Source organism: Paralichthys olivaceus, chromosome 17 (assembly GCF_024713975.1).
Source record: "Paralichthys olivaceus isolate ysfri-2021 chromosome 17, ASM2471397v2, whole genome shotgun sequence".
Lineage (NCBI taxonomy): Eukaryota > Metazoa > Chordata > Actinopteri > Pleuronectiformes > Paralichthyidae > Paralichthys > Paralichthys olivaceus.
This window is the reverse complement of record NC_091109.1, coordinates 17427804-17444694: the sequence shown is the minus strand read 5'-3', so window position 1 is coordinate 17444694 and position 16891 is coordinate 17427804. Positions and strand designations below refer to the sequence as shown.

Sequence of the window (16891 nt, the reverse complement as noted above, 5' to 3'; positions counted from 1 at the left end):
AACATTTTTATTTTAATTTTATTTTTATGTCCTATTAAATCCAACAGGATTTATCTGAGAGTAAAGACAGTTTCCTGTTGTGAGCATGAATTTAGAATTCAGAATTTCATTGGGACGTCTGTGGCATAGTGGAGGTAACCGGACGGTCAGCAGTTTGATCCCCTGCTCTTCAAGTTTGAATTTTGAAGTGTCCTGAAGGCAAAGATATCGAAACTCAAATGCCCTCTGACGACCGTGTGCATGTGTGTGTGTAATACAGTAAAGATCTAGAAAAGCTGATATGTTAATACACATTATTTACATTTCATTTTTCTCCAGTAAACTTTTTGTTTTGTGGAAACATAATCAGTTCTGACATGATGAACCTGTGATGAGCTCTGACCTCCTGTCCAGATCAGACCCAGGACCAAAAGACTCCAGATTCTCAGCAGCAGAAGAGCTTGTGTTTGTGGATCAGCGGCTGGTTGTCAAGCAGCAAAGTGACACCAGAGGAAAAACAGAAAAATCCCCCAAAGAAAACAGAGAGACAACTAATGAGGAGCGATTACAGCCCGGGGGGGAGGAGAGGGTGAGGAGAGACCGCTCAGGTGTATCTCTCTCCTCCGAACATCAGAACAACGATCACCACCAGGAGAACTGCTTCACTTTCTGGACCTGGACTCAGACTGGACTCCTGGAGGACAGACGGAGGATGCTGATTGGCTGAGGGTCGGCTGTTCCTTCTGTTTTTTAAGTTTTTCTTGTTGGACTTTGATGGACCGGCAGAAGGACGGACTCTGGACCTGCTGAGACGTGACGGTCGGTGATTGCCAACAGCTACAGGTCAGTAAACCCAGGACTGCACCTGGAGCAGCTTGTTCCATAGCCAACTAGTTTTAATGGTTTTATTTAGTCAAAGTATTACTCCTATATTAAAAATACATACTATACTATATGACTTTAATCTGATACTCGGATACACTATGTTAGGGCAATTTAAAAATCAGCGTGTCATCAGCAGAATGTTTTAGTTTGATTTAAAGAGACAGGTCACGTCCTTTTAGAGCTTTCATTGAATTTTTATTGTGATTGATCGTATTCTGATCACTGGATCATTTCAAGCGTAAACACTGGTGAACCAGCTTAAACTGGTTTTCTTCCAGGTCACTCGTGCAACTACTTAGATGAACCTGAACCGAATCTACATTAATCCTGAACCTGACTGTTCAGAAGGTGGAGCTTTACAATTTATTACTTTATTTATGTGTACTTTCAGGTGTGTACTAGTTTACAGGTGTGTACTTGTTTACAGGTGTGTACTTGTTTACAGGTGAGATGTGTACTAGTTTACAGATGTGTACTAGTTTACAGGTGTGTACTTGTTTACAGGTGAGATGTGTACTTGTTTACAGGTGTGTACTTGTTTACAGGTGTGTACTTGTTTACAGATGTGTACTTGTTTATAGGTGTGTACTTGTTTACAGGTGAGATGTGTACTTGTTTACAGGTGTGTACTTGTTTACAGATGTGTACTTGTTTACAGGTGTGTACTTGTTTACAGGTGAGATGTGTACTTGTTTACAGGTGTGTACTTGTTTACAGGTGAGATGTGTACTTGTTTACAGGTGTGTACTTGTTTACAGATGTGTACTTGTTTACAGGTGTGTACTTGTTTACAGATGTGTACTTGTTTACAGGTGTGTACTTGTTTACAGATGTGTACTTGTTTACAGGTGTGTACTTGTTTAAAGGTGAGATGTGTACTTGTTTACAGGTGTGTACTTGTTTACAGGTGTGTACTTGTTTATAGGTGAGATGTGTACTTGTTTACAGGTGTGTACTTGTTTACAGGTGTGTACTTGTTTACAGGTGAGATGTGTACTTGTTTACAGGTGTGTACTTGTTTACAGGTGTGTACTTGTTTACAGGTGAGATGTGTACTTGTTTACAAGTGTGTACTTGTTTACAGGTGTGTACTTGTTTACAGGTGAGATGTGTACTTGTTTACAGGTGTGTACTTGTTTACAGGTGTGTACTTGTTTACAGGTGAGATGTGTACTTGTTTACAGGTGTGTACTTGTTTACAGGTGAGATGGGCTGTCTGGGAGGGCAGACGGAGGAAGAACGACTGGATGAAAAAGCAAAGAGAGAAGCAAACAAGAAGATTGAGAGACAACTGCAGAAAGAGAGACAGGCTTACAAAGCTACACATAGACTATTACTGCTGGGTGAGACCGCTGTCTGTCTCCACCTGTCTGTCTGTCTCTCTATGTGTCTGTCTGTCTCTACCTGTCTGTCTCCACCTGTCTGTCTGTCTGTCTCTCTATGTGTCTGTCTGTCTCTCTATGTGTCTGTCTGTCTCTACCTGTCTGTCTCCACCTGTCTATCTGTCTGTCTCTCTATGTGTCTGTCTGTCTCTACCTGTCTGTCTCCACCTGTCTGTCTGTCTGTCTGTCTGTCTCTACCTGTCTGTCTGTCTGTCTCTCTATGTGTCTGTCTGTCTCTACCTGTCTGTCTCCACCTGTCTGTCTGTCTGTCTCTCTATGTGTCTGTCTGTCTCCACCTGTCTGTCTGTCTCTCTATGTGTCTGTCTGTCTCTACCTGTCTGTCTCCACCTGTCTGTCTGTCTGTCTCTCTATGTGTCTGTCTGTCTCCACCTGTCTGTCTGTCTCTCTATGTGTCTGTCTGTCTCTACCTGTCTGTCTGTCTGTCTCTCTATGTGTCTGTCTGTCTCTACCTGTCTGTCTGTCTGTCTCTCTATGTGTCTGTCTGTCTCCACCTGTCTGTCTGTCTCTCTATGTGTCTGTCTGTCTCTACCTGTCTGTCTCTCTATGTGTCTGTCTGTCTCTACCTGTCTGTCTCCACCTGTCTGTCTGTCTGTCTGTCTCTCTATGTGTCTGTCTGTCTCCACCTGTCTGTCTGTCTCTCTATGTGTCTGTCTGTCTCTACCTGCCTGTCTCTGCCTGTCTCTCTAACTACCTGTCTGTGTGCAGGTGCAGGAGAATCAGGTAAAAGCACGATTGTGAAACAGATGAGGATTCTTCACGTCGATGGCTTCAACGCTGAGTGAGTCCATGACATCACATCATCACTTCCTGTCAGCTGATCCCACGTCTAATCAAAGATCCACCCTCCATCTTTAATTCTGCAAGATCAATAATCAATAATCAGATTTCTAGTCTATATAACATCATCACGGTTTCGTTCTGTTAAACAACTCACACAATCTTCAGACCCAAGGTCTCAACTTTTCAGAATAAAAGCTCTGTAATGAAGTATTACAGCAACAAAACAAATGTCACACTTTTACTTTGAAGACATATTGCCAAACAGGAAGTGATTGTATGAATGTTGTTGTCGAATGATCAAAATGTTCTTTGCTGATTATTGACCTGAGGTTTGACTCAGTTACCAACTGTTGCTGTAGTTTACCTGAGGACCTAAAAGAAGACACGTTCAACTCTGTCCACACACTGAAGACACCCCCCCACCCCCCCCGACTGACACTGAGCTTGTCGACTGTTTATTCAAGTTTTTCTTATATTGTACGAATCACAAGTTCAAATCAACTTTCTCTGTGATTTATTAAAAACATGACAGACACAGACACACAGAGAGAGAGACACACAGACAGACAGAGGGAGAGAGAGAGAGACAGAGAGACAGACAGACAGAGGGAGAGAGAGAGACAGAGAGACAGACAGACAGAGGGAGAGAGACGGACAGAAACATTTGTGGAATCATAGGTTGAGTCCTGAGTTTCTCATCTTGAGACATTTGACTTTTCTTGTTCCTCAGTTCAATGTTTGATGTCCGTCACATTAAACCTGTTTGTTTGTGTTTTAGAGAAAAGCAGCAGAAGACTCAGGACATCAGGAAAAACGTGAAGGACGCCATCGTGGTAGGTCAGACTGACATGTGAAGCTCTGTCCGCTCCAAGCAGCCAATCAAAGCCTGTGTGTGTGTGTGTGTGTGTGTGTGTGTGTGTTTGTGTGTTTCAGACCATCGTGTCAGCCATGAGTTCGTTGACTCCACCCATTTCTGTCAGTAACCCTGGCAACCAGTTCAGAGTTGATTACATCAAGAGCATCGCACCGCTGTCTGACTTTGAATACACTGAGGTAACACACACACACACACACACACACACACACACACACACACACACAAACACAGACACAGACACAGACAGACACACACACACACACACACACACAGACACACACACACACACACACACACAAACACAGACACAGACACAGACAGACACACACACACACACACACACACAGACACACACACACACACACACACACACACACACACGCAGACACAAACACAGACACAGACAGACACACACACACACACACACACACACACACACACACACACACGCAGACACAAACACAGACACAGACACACACACACACACACACACACACACACACACACACACACACACACACACACAGACACACACACACACACACACACAGACACGTACTGTTTTTTATAATTCATATTTATTCATCTACATGTCTGTTTATCTGCAATGTTTGTAGATAAACATGTTTGTAAATAAAGTTGTTAAAATAAGAAACAGGAAGTGAAGAGTTGAGTCACAGCTGTGTTCAGCTTCATGTAACGACCTGTCGACAGGTGATGTCAGAGCTGAAACAGGTGAACTGTTCCTTTAAATCACCAGAGACTCCCAGTTGTTTGTTTTAATGATGTTAATGACATGATGTAAGGAGTCACCAGGGACACACACATACACACACACACACACACACACACACACACACAGTGTCTCAGGACTCATTATCTTATCGTCTCTGAGGACGATAAAGAGACAAAACAAGAGTTTTCCTGTTTCTCTTCTCACCTCATTCACTTCACTTCACTGTCATCGCTGCAGCTGATTGGTTGACTGGATTCGCTCCCTCAAAGTGCTTTTACCACCGTCCAATCAGACGCTGTTACCACCGTCCAATCAGACTCTGTTACATTGAAACATTTACTTGGAGAAAAACATGAGACTGTTGAAAGTGCAACATGTGAGATTATTCACAGAATAAAGAAATCAGTAGAAATGTTCATGGAAACAACATTAAGTCCTCCAGCGCCACCATCAGGACAAACTACATGTGTGCAGCCGACCAATCAGGAAGTAAACATTAGACGTACATAGCTACCAGGACTTTATCTTCCGTGTGTGTGTGTGTGTGTGTGTGACAGGAGTTCTTTGAGCATGCTCAGAAGCTCTGGGAGGATGACGGTGTCAGGGAATGTTTCGAACGCTCCAACGAATATCAGCTGATCGACTGCGCTCAGTAGTAAGATCACACACATGACATCACCCTGACGTATATTCACGACCCATTGGAACGTTAGCCTAATGTTATCATAATGATAGTTTAATTTCTTGAAGATCTGTTTTACCATTTGGCTAATGCTAGGCTAATGTTTACCTAATGTTAGCCTGACTTTAGGCTAACAGTAAACTTAATCTTTGCTCTGAAACATAATCATGTTTGTGATGACGTCCCCACAACATATGTGATACAGTTCACATCCCAGTAGACCAATCAGAATGCTCCACTAACAAGGCCGAGCCGAGGTTGAACACGTAGGTTGGTGTGTTACAGTTTTCTGGACAAGTTGGACTCAGTCAGAAGGACGGACTATACGCCCACTGACCAGGTAACAAGCCGATCAATCAGCTCGAAGTATAGATCAATCCGTGTTGCGGGGTCACACTTCTCTTCTTCTCCTGCAGGATTTGTTGCGCTGCAGAGTTTTGACTTCGGGGATATTTGAAACCAGGTTCCAGGTCGACAAGGTCAACTTCCAGTGAGTGTCTGAGGCTCCGCCCCTCTATCCAGCTGCACCAATCAGCTGTCTCCTCCACCTGGCTGCTGCTTTTCAGATTTAGTCAAAATATAAATCAAAGGTCACAGTGTTTTAAACTGCAACTCCCAGAAAGCATTGCTGTAACAACCACCAAATCATTTGTATTACAATTGTTTTATGACAACTGAGGGGTCTCCATGGCAACGTTGGCAACGCATCATGGGAACAGTAGTCTTGAGAGTGTGTATGTGTATGTGTGTGTGTGTGAGAAACTGATCCATGACATGTGTTCTGTCAGTATGTTTGATGTAGGCGGACAGAGGGATGAACGCAGGAAGTGGATTCAGTGCTTCAACGGTGAGAAAAATGTATTGAATCACACAGTGAACATCTATATGTGTGTGTAACTGTGTGTGTAACTGTGTGTGTAACTGTTTGTGTAACTGTGTGTGTAACTGTTTGTGTAACTGTGTGTTCTCTGAGTCCAGATGTGACGGCCATCATCTTCGTCGCCGCCAGCAGCAGCTACAACATGGTCATCAGAGAGGACAACTCCACCAATCGACTGCGAGAGTCTCTGGACCTCTTCAGGTCCATCTGGACCAACAGGTTAAATTAACCCCCCTACTCTGTGATTGGCTCCTGTTAACCCCCCTACTCTGTGATTGGCTCCTGTTAACCCCCCTACTCTGTGATTGGCTCCTGTTAACCCCCCTACTCTGTGATTGGCTCCTGTTAACCCCCCTACTCTGTGATTGGCTGCAGGTTTCTGAAGACCATATCCGTGATCTTGTTCCTGAACAAACAGGACGTCCTCGCTGACAAAATTCTGGCTGGAAAATCTAAATTGGAGGATTATTTTCCTGAATACAACAACTACACAGTTCCTGTTGATGGTATACACACACACACACACACACATTTACTGCATCAGCCAATAACAACATGATCACTAAGGTCAGACCAAGAGACTGAAACTGACCTTTGACCTGTGACCTCATAAGCATCATAAATCACTGAGAATCATTTGTCAATCAATTAGGATGTGAGTAACACAGGATGACATCACTTCCTGTTTCCAGCTGTTCCAGATGCTGATGAAGACGCTAGTGTGACCCGAGCCAAGTTCTTCATCAGAGACGAGTTTCTGGTAAAAACACGTCAAATCATTTCTCACCTGACGTGTTGAAACTGACATGCTGAAATGGACATGTTGACATGTTGACATGTTGAATCTGACACATGAACTCTTCTTGGTGTTTCACAGCGGATCAGCACGGCGAGCGGCGATGGGAAACATCACTGTTATCCTCACTTCACCTGTGCAGTGGACACTGAGAACATCCGGCGTGTCTTCAACGACTGTCGTGACATCATTCAGCGCATGCACCTGCGGCAGTACGAGCTGCTCTGATTGGCTTCTGGGGGATCACATGTCTAGCGACTGATATCTAATCAATAGCTAATCAATACTGATAGATCCTGATAAATGTATAACTGCTATGACCACAGACATTTAATACATAACTATTGACGTTTATTGATTAGGACATATATTCAGTACCTTTATTTTGTGCAGCTGTTTGACACAGGGGGTTGTGGGTAGTGTAGTTCCGATGTCAAAAGAAGAAAGGATGTTATTTACCTTGATGTTATTGAAGGCATCATAATTAAGGGGGCGGGGTTAAGGAAAAATCGAAATCTATTTTTTCATGTTTGTTATGAAGAACTCTTCTGATTGGCTGTTTCATTTTCTGAAATCTTGTAGATTTGTACGTGAACGATGACGACATTCATTTCATTGAAACATTAAAATCTTCTGTATTTGTAGAGTTGAGTTAGAGTTCTCTTTAAATTGAACGAATCAAAGCTGAACTTTAGTTTTATGTCAAAGTTGAATTTGTCTTTTTTTACCTTCACATCATCAAATCAGTACATCCCATTATTTACGTATAAGTGTCATACGTGATGTGAGGTGTGTATGTTATATACACACTAAACAATAAAGAACATAAAACCTGAAGGTTTATTTATTTAATGACCCCCCCCCACACACACACACACACACACACACTGCAGAGTCAGTGATCACTGAGTGAATCGATCAGCTGATTATCTAATCACTTCAATAATTGATTAATCACCACGACCCCAGGTGACGTTCAGGTGAGCGCGTGAACTGTGAGGCCGTCATGGCACCAGGAGAATGCGCATGCGTGTGAGGTGATGCGCCGTCGCGTTCAGAGGATGCTTGGCGCGCTGCCTGCGTGCTCCTGCAGTGTGTGCGTGCTGGCGCAAAGCGCGGCCTTCGCTCGGTGCTCGTCCTCATCATCATCAACAACAACAACAACAACCGGACAAAGTGTTTCCCGGTTTCCGGTGCTCGAACCCCCAGGAGGACGCGCACGGCCCGGGCCTGTGTGACGGTAAGAGCCGCTCCCGGTGCCGCGCTCAGCTTCTGTCCTCGCTCCGGCTTCGTTTCCGCGGGGATGTCTGCGCGCTCTCGAGCCGTTCATGGCCGCTCGAGCCCCGTGTCGCCGCGGCTGCTCGCGTGCTTGTGAATCGGTGCCGGGGACGGCGGGGCACGCGGCCGGTCCGCTGCCGGTGGTGGTGTGTGACGGTTTAACGGGAACAGACCGTAAACAGACTGTTACCGGATAAACGCCATCTTGTGAGCGCGGAGCGGCGGACCGGACTGTCCGCCATTTACTGAACGTTTCACACACCGAGTCCCGGGAAACACACGGACCGGCGGACACCGGGTCTGAGCCGGTACACGCCGGGCAGCTGTGCCGAATTCCCCCGGTACCGTTGACAAAGTTAACCGTTCAATGAGACTGTTAGCTACAGGCTAACGTTAGCCCGACCGGTGAAGTCAGCTGCCGTTACATCGGACACGATGACGTTGTATTCACGGCTGTTAGCCCGTTAGCTTAGCCCCGGGTTTCACGATAAAACACGTTCATTTCCTGCGCATGAATTTAAAGAATAACGTAGATAAATCTGCGTGAACGCGATGCTAACAGCTAACTGTACAGCCCAGCTGCGCTAAAGGCATCAGAGTGTGTGTACGCGCTCCTGTGCGCGTGTCCGCTGTAGCAGATCAACATGAACTGTTGGTGTGAAACTGCCTTGGGGGGGGGGGGGGGGGGGGGGGCATGACGTGAGACACACAATGACATGACATCACCTCCTGAGGATGACGTCATCAACCATAAATCAGATCATGTAGAATCTGATGTTTTTCACTTTCCTTCAGTTTCAGTGTAAACAGGAAGTGATCACAGTCAGTGGCTTTTATTTTGAAAGAACAGGAAGTGATCACAATCATTTAAGCTGCTTTTATTTTGAAAGTCTGAAACTGACACAGGACTCCTCTGTTTTGATTCTGTGAACTTTGTGTTGCCACGACGACAGACTCACACAAATGTTTGTGACCACAGATGACGGAGACCGTGAAGTACGTGGACGACGAACACAAGAGCATCTTCCTGAAGCTGCTGAACGAGCAGCGGCTAGAGGGCGAACACTGTGACATCGCCGTCGTGGTCGAAGACGTGAAGTTCCGAGCTCACCGCTGTGTCCTCGCCGCCTGCTCCAACTACTTCAAAAAACTCTTCAAGAAACACGAGGTTCAAAAACAGGACATGTGTTCAAAGCAACAAATACACAGACACACAAGAACGATTCACACCTTTCTGAATACTTCAAAACCTTTTGTGTGTGTGTGTGTGTGTCAGGTGGACAACTCGTCTGTGATTGAGATCGACTTTATTCGCTCCGACATCTTTGAGGAGGTGTTAAACTACATGTACACGGCAAAGATCTCCGTCAGGAAGAGAGATGTCAACCTGATGATGTCATCAGGACAAATCCTCGGCATCCGCTTCCTCGACAAGCTGTGCTCGCAGGTAACACACACACACACACACACACAGATAACATCGTTCCTCACTAACCACAAACATGACGATGCATTTGCGTGTCCTCAGAAACGAGACGTGTCATCGGAAGACAAAGACAAGTTTCCGTACGACATCGTGAAGATGGCGTTGCCACCGGAGGCTCAGCTGGCTGCTGAGTCTGAGGTACGATCAGAACATTATATAATCAGATGAATCCTCTGTCTCCTTTAACATGTCACTGTCGTCATGTTCAGGTCCTCGGGGAGCACGACGATGCGCCCACCACCGATGACCTCGTTGAAGCATCAGCCAATCAGGAGTTGGATAAGTCTCCCAGTGCAGCTCTTCGTGTCCAGGAAGCAATCCTGAAAGAGCTGACTAATGAGGATGTACACAAGGTACAACACACATTCACGCACACAGTTCTCAACTGTCAACAGTCGATGTTGTGTCTGGAGTTGTGTTGTCGATACCAAAATGTTTGTTTCGATACCACGTCATGAATTTCAATAATTTACTAAAAAAAAGAGTCTCTCTATCTGAGCCAGTGGCACCAGACGTCTGTAGTTTCAAAAATGGGTTCGAAAGATTGTAGTGCTATAGATTCACCCACAGTTCATAGAATATACAAAGAAATTGATCTTTCATGACAGTTTCAATGTTAATCTGTCCAACAAGTCCCAAATACAACCTGGAGGCTACTCCTTTCAAAATAAAAGCATTCCAGGTTTTCTGTTTATCAAATCCATTCATGGCTTCATGCTGTATAGTACTGGTATTTATTTGAGTACACAGGACTACATACCTTTCTAGTATCGGTATACCGTGCAACACTAGTCCGTAGCCAAGGGGAGGTACCACAATGGCAGCGTAACCTGATCATAACATGAAACAGGAAACATGTCAAATGAGGAAAACATGTTTGATTGAGACAACACATGTCGAAAATCACGTGTCGGTGAAACTGTAAAGAAGATCAGCTGGGTGTAAAAGTGTAAGTAATCACATGAATGGGTAACCAGCACCTGTGACCTTTGACCTCCAGGTTACATGTTATGACCAGGATGTGGTGACAGACATGGAGGCAGAGCCTAAAGAGCTAGGGGCGGAGCATCACGCCACCCAGACGCTGACGTTTGCTGACAGTATGGGCGAGGTGAAAGACGAGCAGCCGCCTGGTTGGTCGACAGCAACGACCGACATGAAGTTTGAATATTTGTTGTATGGACACAGAGAACAACTCGCCTGTCAGGTGTGTGGGAAGAGCTTCCTGGACGAGAGCCGCCTCAGGTACGTGGCACACACACACACACACACACACACACACACACACACACACACACACACCTGAGCCCTGTACTACGAGTTAGGATTTGTGGTTATCAGAGTAACACCAGGTTTAATTCAGAGTTTTCAGTCCTACGAAGCTCGTTCCCTCGTTCCTCCCACTTACTGATACTGATGTACTGGGAGTGTTAGCGGAGGAGAACCACACATACTTTAGAACTTTGAACTTTTAAGTAGCTTCATCCTGTGAAATGGTGTGTGTGTGTGTGTGTGTGTGTGTGTGTGTGTGTGTGTGTAGGAAACACGAGAAGCTTCACTCGGCCGAGCGTCCGTTTGCGTGTGAGATCTGCACCAAAGCTTTCACCACGCACGCTCACCTGAAAGGTACAAACACACCTGAGCTCAGGTAAGATCTCCTGACTCTGACATCATCACACACAGTAACTGACAGGGTTCTGTCTCATATGCCGCCCAGGTAGGGTATCACCTGGTTACCATGGTTTGTCACCTGGTTACCATGGTTTGTCACCTGGTTACCATGGTTGCACAGGTGTGGTCACTGTGTAAATGATGTGTTTCAAGAGAGTCGCGTGTTGATGACATCAGGTGACGTAATTCTAATGTTGACCTGAAGAAGCTCCGCCCTCACCTGTCTCACCTTTGTGTTCCAGAACACCTGAAGATCCACACGGGATTCAAACCATATCGGTGTGACGTTTGTGGAAAATCGTTCATCAGAGCGCCGGACCTTAAAAAACATGAACGGGTTCACAGCAACGAGAGACCATTCGCCTGCCAGATGTGTGACAAGGTGAGCTCACACCTGTCTGTCTCTTACCCATCTGCTTCACCTGTCTCACCTGTCTGTCTCTTACCCATCTGCTTCACCTGTCTCACCTGTCTGTCTCTTACCCATCTGCTTCACTTGTCTCACCTGTCTGTCTCTTACCCATCTGCTTCACTTGTCTCACCTGTCTGTCTCTTACCCATCTGCTTCACTTGTCTCACCTGTCTGTCTCTTACCCATCTGCTTCACCTGTCTCACCTGTCTGTCTCTTACCCATCTGCTTCACCTGTCTCACCTGTCTGTCTGTCTCACCTGTCTGCCTCTCTCATGTATGCTTCACTTGTCTCATCTGTCTTTCTCTCACCTGCCTGTCTCTCAGCTGTCTAACCTGTCTGTCTGCAGGCGTTTAAACACAAGTCTCACCTGAAGGATCACGAGAGGAGACACAGAGGAGAGAAACCGTTTGTCTGTCCGTCCTGCACCAAGGCCTTCGCCAAGGTAATGGTACTACCACAGTTACTCTGAGTACTTATACTTCTGTTACTTCTGCTACTCTGAGTACTCCTGTCCCTGGTGTATTCAGTGTCACTTCGTATTTTCAGGCGTCAGATCTCAAGCGTCATGAAAACAACATGCACAGTGAGAGGAAGCAGCTGAATCCACTGCAGAGCGACACAGAGACACTGCAGGCCGCTGCCATGGCTGCAGAGGAGCAACATCTGGACAGCATCAGCTGATCCAAACATCTGGACAGCATCAGCTGATCCAAACATCTGGACAGGTCCTCTGATCCAAACATCTGGTGGACGACAGCTGTTGGTGACATCACCATTCAAACATTATCTCTGTATCTTATTGGTTTATTTTTAACAGAGACTTTTTATGACGTTCTGTTTGTGTTGAAGTCGTTTCCTCGTGTGCGGCAGTAAACATGAACTAATGACCTCAGCAGTCATGTGATCCACGTGTCATACGTGATGTCTGGCTTCATGTATGATCTCACACATTTGTTTTTACATGTGAAACCAAACTCTGTACAGAAAACAGCTGATTTCCAAGCTGTTGGTTTGTGTTGTATAAAAACTTGTTGCTCTGTTCAGTTTCATGAGCGGAGCCGCAGTAAGAACACGTCTGTTTATTTCATCATCGTTCTACAGGTGCCCAGAGTGGACACATGAACTGAGCTTTTTACACAGTTCCACTGAAAATAAACCTTTTCATTCAGATCTTCTGTACCCTGGACATGTTCAAATCCATTATAGTTCTCCACACGTTCTTTACACGTTCTTTACATGTTCTTTACCCGTTCTTTACATGTTGTTTACATGTTCTCCACACGTTCTTTACATGTTCTTTACACGTTCTTTAGACATTCTTTACATGTTGTTTACATGTTCTCCACACATTTGCAGCTCATTCTTTGACTTTATTTAAACATTCCTGTGTTCGTTTACAGACAAATGCATATGGTTGTGAACCAGCAGGAGAAAAACAAAACACCATCAGCAGATCTTAGTTTTTAATATGAACACGTTTTTACATTTTATCAACAATAAATGGAAAAACAACAGAAGAAAAGATTCAAAAATAAGAAGAAATGAAAACGTATTTTTCTCGAAGAACGAGACAGGTTGTGACCGGTGAGACAGGTGGTAAGGCACGTCGTGAGACTGGATCCAGGTGGTAAGAAGTGATGAGACAGGTTGGAACCAGTTGGACAGGCAGTGAGACAGGTCTCAGATGATTGCAGGTAAGTAGTGAGACAGGTGTACACGAATCAGGGTTTGATCAGCCAATCACAGTGAGGATTCACTCTGTAAACATCCAACAGGACGCAGTCTGGATGGAGACGACGTTCACCTGAGAGACAGACAGGTTCAGATACTCTGATATACCTGTGGAGCAGGTCAGTTTATGATGATGATGATGTCATAACCAGACTCACAGATGTTTCCTCCAACTTCATACAGACACTGGACTGGACTGATGGTCGAGAGAGGGTGAGAGACAGAGTGAGACACAGGATCAATGGAAGATATTTTAAATTGTGGCTCAGAGCAGCTGCACCAGAGGGTCAATCTCCTCTGGGACAGAAGGCAGCAGCAGAGAGACCCACATGGACACATGAAGAGAGACATGAGAGACACACAAGGACACACCATGAGAGACACATGGACACACAGACACATGGACAGGGAGCTGAGCTGAAAAGTTGGATACCAGCAGAAATTGATGGCAATTTTATTTTGTCTTCTCCTGTATAAAGAATAGCCAATGTGGTGGAGGACCACCTCTGTGCCCACGGTGGTCATGGATGGGTTTTACACCAGCTGTGTGTGTGTGTGTGTTACCTGTTCTCACACTCAAAGCGAGCAGTGACGTCTTTGGCTCTAGTTTGTCCGTCAAGTTGTATCGCCATGGAAATCTTGGTATGTAAGGGGGCGTGAACCCTGATCACACCTTCAAACAGCTCTGTTACCTGCACACACACACATGATGTCACTAATGATGTCAGAGGACAAACTGTCTCACCGGGGTCTGTGTCTCACCTGGTTCCTGTCGTTCTTGTCGTTCTGCCTCCTCAGAAGTCGTCTCGTTGACCTGGTGAGGCCAAACGGTTTCTGATTGGTTGCCTGGTTCATCTGTCTCACCTGAGACAACAGGAACCTTGGTACCTATTGCAGAACAGAGGAAGTGATGTCACAGACAGGTGAGAAAGTGATGTTACTGAGATTGTCCTCAGACTCACGGTCCACAGCAGGTCCTGGTGTGTGATCATCAGCCGAATCAGGTGAGCCCCTCCCACCGCCTCTTCCATCTCTTCCCGTTGCTTAGCAATGGAACGCTTGTTGCCACGGTGACGGCAGGAGAACAGGTTGGGTGCCATAACCATGGAGACATTACACAGAGACATTCGATTCTGGTCCTGATGAGAGATGACCTTACGCAGGAAGATTAACAGGGCCTGTAACCATGGAAACAAATCTGAGTTTATGTGTAACTATAGAAACAGACCTGTATTATGAAGTGTGTGTGTGTGTGTTTACTCTGAGTGTTTCTCTGTTCACTTCAGGAAGCAACAACGACAAGAGATGAAGAGCCTGAACCTGATGAAGCACAGAGGAGATCCCTACACACACACACACACACACACGAGTTAGATTATTAACACCATCATCACCTGTGTGTGTGTGTGTGTGTGTGTGTGTGTGTGTGTGTGTGTGTACCCAGCACAGAGTGGTAGGTGGACAGGTGTGTGTGTGTCAGCAGAGGGGTCGGCAGCTCTCTGATGAAAAGCTTCAATAAACCTGCAGCTTCCACCTGTCTCACTGACGACCAGTCGATGTCTCCGCCGCACCTGTCTAACTCTCTACGCAGGTACTGCAGACAGACAGACAGACAGGAAGATGACCTTCAGAATAAAAGCACTGAAGTGTACAGATGTTTGATGAGTGTTACCTTGAGTCGAGCGACTGATCCAGGAACTCTGAGGATCCCCTCAGTCTCCACGTTCTGCTCTAAAATACACAACAACTACACACGCACACACACGTACGTGGTTAGATCCCTCAGTTCATATTCGAGCTCTAACAGTTGAAGCTGTGCAGACTCAAACTGTTTAACCAAAACAAAGACAGGAAGACCAGTAATCAGCTGATGTCAGGTTCTAGTTCCTCTGTCAGAACCTCAGTTCAACTGTTAGCTTAGCACAAAGCTAATGTCAAATGTCATCTGATACAACACAGACAGACAGACAGACAGACAGACAGACAGGTTCTTCACCTTTTGGAAGACAACGGGAACTTTAACCCCGGGAAACTTCTTCCTGTCGCTCTCCAACAGGAAGTTCAGAGAAACGCCAAACACACCGCTGTCTGGTGGACAGACAGGTGGACAGACAAGTGGACAGACAGGTGGACAGACAGAGTTTTGCTGTTGGTGTTTTAAAATGATTCATTATTGTTTATTAATTGTTCAATGTAAATAACTTGTCATTAACTATTCACAGTGAACTTCAGGTCTGAGAACTTGACCTCTGACCTCTGACCCCTAACCTCCGTTAAACCAATGAGCCCCTCAACAGTCTCTGGTCTCAACAGTTCACACTGGAAGGTACAAATGAAACGCACCCCGGTTCCGGTGGCGTGGAGGGCGGGTGTGTTTGGTTTGGACACCCAGAGCGAGCAGGAAGGTGGAGAGCTCAATGTGAGAGATGAAACCAAGCTGAGTGAGGTCACATGACGACAGGTCATCCGCACAGGTGAGACCCTGAGAGGGTGAGACAGGTACGAACTACACACACACACACAGAATTATATTTCAGTGAGACATGTGTACTGAGTATGACATCACATCCTGACGATCATCATCGTCAACAATAAAGCAGAAGAACCAGATTCTGCAGAACTTCATGTAGAGTCCTGATGATTTTCAGTTTCCTTCAGTGTCACAGTGATTCAGTGACATTTATCTGTTATCACTGAGTCCCCGGCAAACAGGAAGTGATCACAGTCGATTCGCTGCTTTTGTTTTGAAAGTCTGCCTCAATGGGAACAGATAAAGGATAGAAAAACCTACTTCCTGTCTACATTCCATAACAAGTAACAGGAAGTCAGAACCTACCGGCACATCACAGTTGTCATTTCCATGGAAACGTAGACAGTCCAAACAAGCCCCACCCTGTTTGTGCTCAGCCACACCTTCTGAGTACGGAGAATCCCGCAGCATCCAATCAGGTCGTCTTGTCTGAGTGACAGGCAGAGGAGGGGAGGGGCATCGAGGTGGAGAGTGTGATGGCGATGAAGGATCTTCAGGAAGACGCTCGTTAAAAGGACACATAGGGACAGATGGTCGAACTGTGAGAGACAGACAGGTGAGGGACATACAGGTGAGGGACAGACATGTGAGAGATAGACAGGTGAGGGACATACAGGTGAGAGACGGACAGGTGAGAGACAGACAGGTTAAAGACAGACAGGTGAGGGACAGACATGTGAGAGATAGACAGGTGAGGGACATACAGGTGAGAGACCGACAGGTGAGGGACAGACGGGTTAGAGACAGACAGGTTAGAGACAGA

The 16891-nt window shown here is 45.7% G+C and overlaps 3 protein-coding genes across 7 annotated transcripts in view; 2 read left to right on the top strand and 1 right to left on the bottom strand.

The window, feature by feature from the left end:
- The first annotated feature begins 59 nt into the window (after nt 1-59).
- On the top strand, nt 60-7855 carry LOC109643287 (guanine nucleotide-binding protein G(olf) subunit alpha-like). The gene is made up of 13 exons (XM_069512675.1): nt 60-822; nt 2067-2207; nt 2973-3045; nt 3826-3880; nt 3981-4100; nt 5218-5315; nt 5628-5682; nt 5759-5832; nt 6131-6189; nt 6321-6441; nt 6598-6728; nt 6915-6982; nt 7100-7855. Exons 2-13 carry the CDS (start codon nt 2072-2074, stop codon nt 7244-7246), a joined length of 1137 nt encoding a protein of 378 aa, XP_069368776.1. The 5' UTR covers nt 60-822; nt 2067-2071; the 3' UTR covers nt 7247-7855.
- A 194-nt stretch (nt 7856-8049) lies between these two features.
- Nucleotides 8050-13037, top strand: zbtb14 (zinc finger and BTB domain containing 14). 2 transcript variants are annotated; one of them, XM_069512673.1, is made up of 10 exons: nt 8050-8258; nt 9276-9464; nt 9573-9743; nt 9825-9920; nt 9992-10135; nt 10783-11027; nt 11323-11408; nt 11696-11835; nt 12214-12309; nt 12414-13037. In XM_069512673.1, the coding sequence occupies exons 2-10, from the start codon at nt 9276-9278 to the stop codon at nt 12546-12548; spliced, it is 1302 nt and encodes a 433-aa protein (XP_069368774.1). In that variant the 5' UTR covers nt 8050-8258; the 3' UTR covers nt 12549-13037. The 2 variants fall into 2 exon arrangements, with proteins under 2 accessions (XP_069368774.1, XP_069368775.1); XM_069512674.1 differs by lacking the exon at nt 8050-8258 and adding an exon at nt 8293-8637.
- Nucleotides 13038-13313: 276 nt separating this feature from the next.
- arhgap28 (Rho GTPase activating protein 28) overlaps nt 13314-16891 on the bottom strand; it is a 6897-nt gene continuing 3319 nt past the window's right edge. For 3 of the 4 annotated variants that reach the window (XM_069512666.1, XM_069512668.1, XM_069512667.1), the window contains 11 exons: nt 16435-16667; nt 15942-16104; nt 15595-15686; nt 15271-15345; nt 15039-15192; nt 14859-14941; nt 14561-14776; nt 14361-14486; nt 14163-14290; nt 13757-13794; nt 13314-13671 (listed from right to left, as the gene is read on the bottom strand). In XM_069512666.1, coding sequence (XP_069368767.1) covers nt 13589-13671; nt 13757-13794; nt 14163-14290; nt 14361-14486; nt 14561-14776; nt 14859-14941; nt 15039-15192; nt 15271-15345; nt 15595-15686; nt 15942-16104; nt 16435-16667 — 1391 coding nt within the window. In that variant the 3' untranslated portion in view covers nt 13314-13588. The remainder of the gene's footprint in view (nt 13672-13756; nt 13795-14162; nt 14291-14360; nt 14487-14560; nt 14777-14858; nt 14942-15038; nt 15193-15270; nt 15346-15594; nt 15687-15941; nt 16105-16434; nt 16668-16891) is intronic. The other variant, XM_069512669.1, reaches the window with a different exon arrangement.

Coding starts and splice junctions, on each gene's coding strand:
- LOC109643287 (XM_069512675.1), top strand. CDS start 2,072: ATGGGCTGTCTGGGAGGGCAGACGGAGGAAGAACGACTGGATGAAAAA. Junction 5,683..5,758: donor ACTATACGCCCACTGACCAG/GTAACAAGCCGA, acceptor CTTCTCCTGCAG/GATTTGTTGCGCTGCAGAGT. Junction 6,442..6,597: donor AGGTCCATCTGGACCAACAG/GTTAAATTAACC, acceptor GATTGGCTGCAG/GTTTCTGAAGACCATATCCG.
- zbtb14 (XM_069512673.1), top strand. CDS start 9,276: ATGACGGAGACCGTGAAGTACGTGGACGACGAACACAAGAGCATCTTC. Junction 9,465..9,572: donor AACTCTTCAAGAAACACGAG/GTTCAAAAACAG, acceptor TGTGTGTGTCAG/GTGGACAACTCGTCTGTGAT. Junction 11,836..12,213: donor CCTGCCAGATGTGTGACAAG/GTGAGCTCACAC, acceptor GTCTGTCTGCAG/GCGTTTAAACACAAGTCTCA.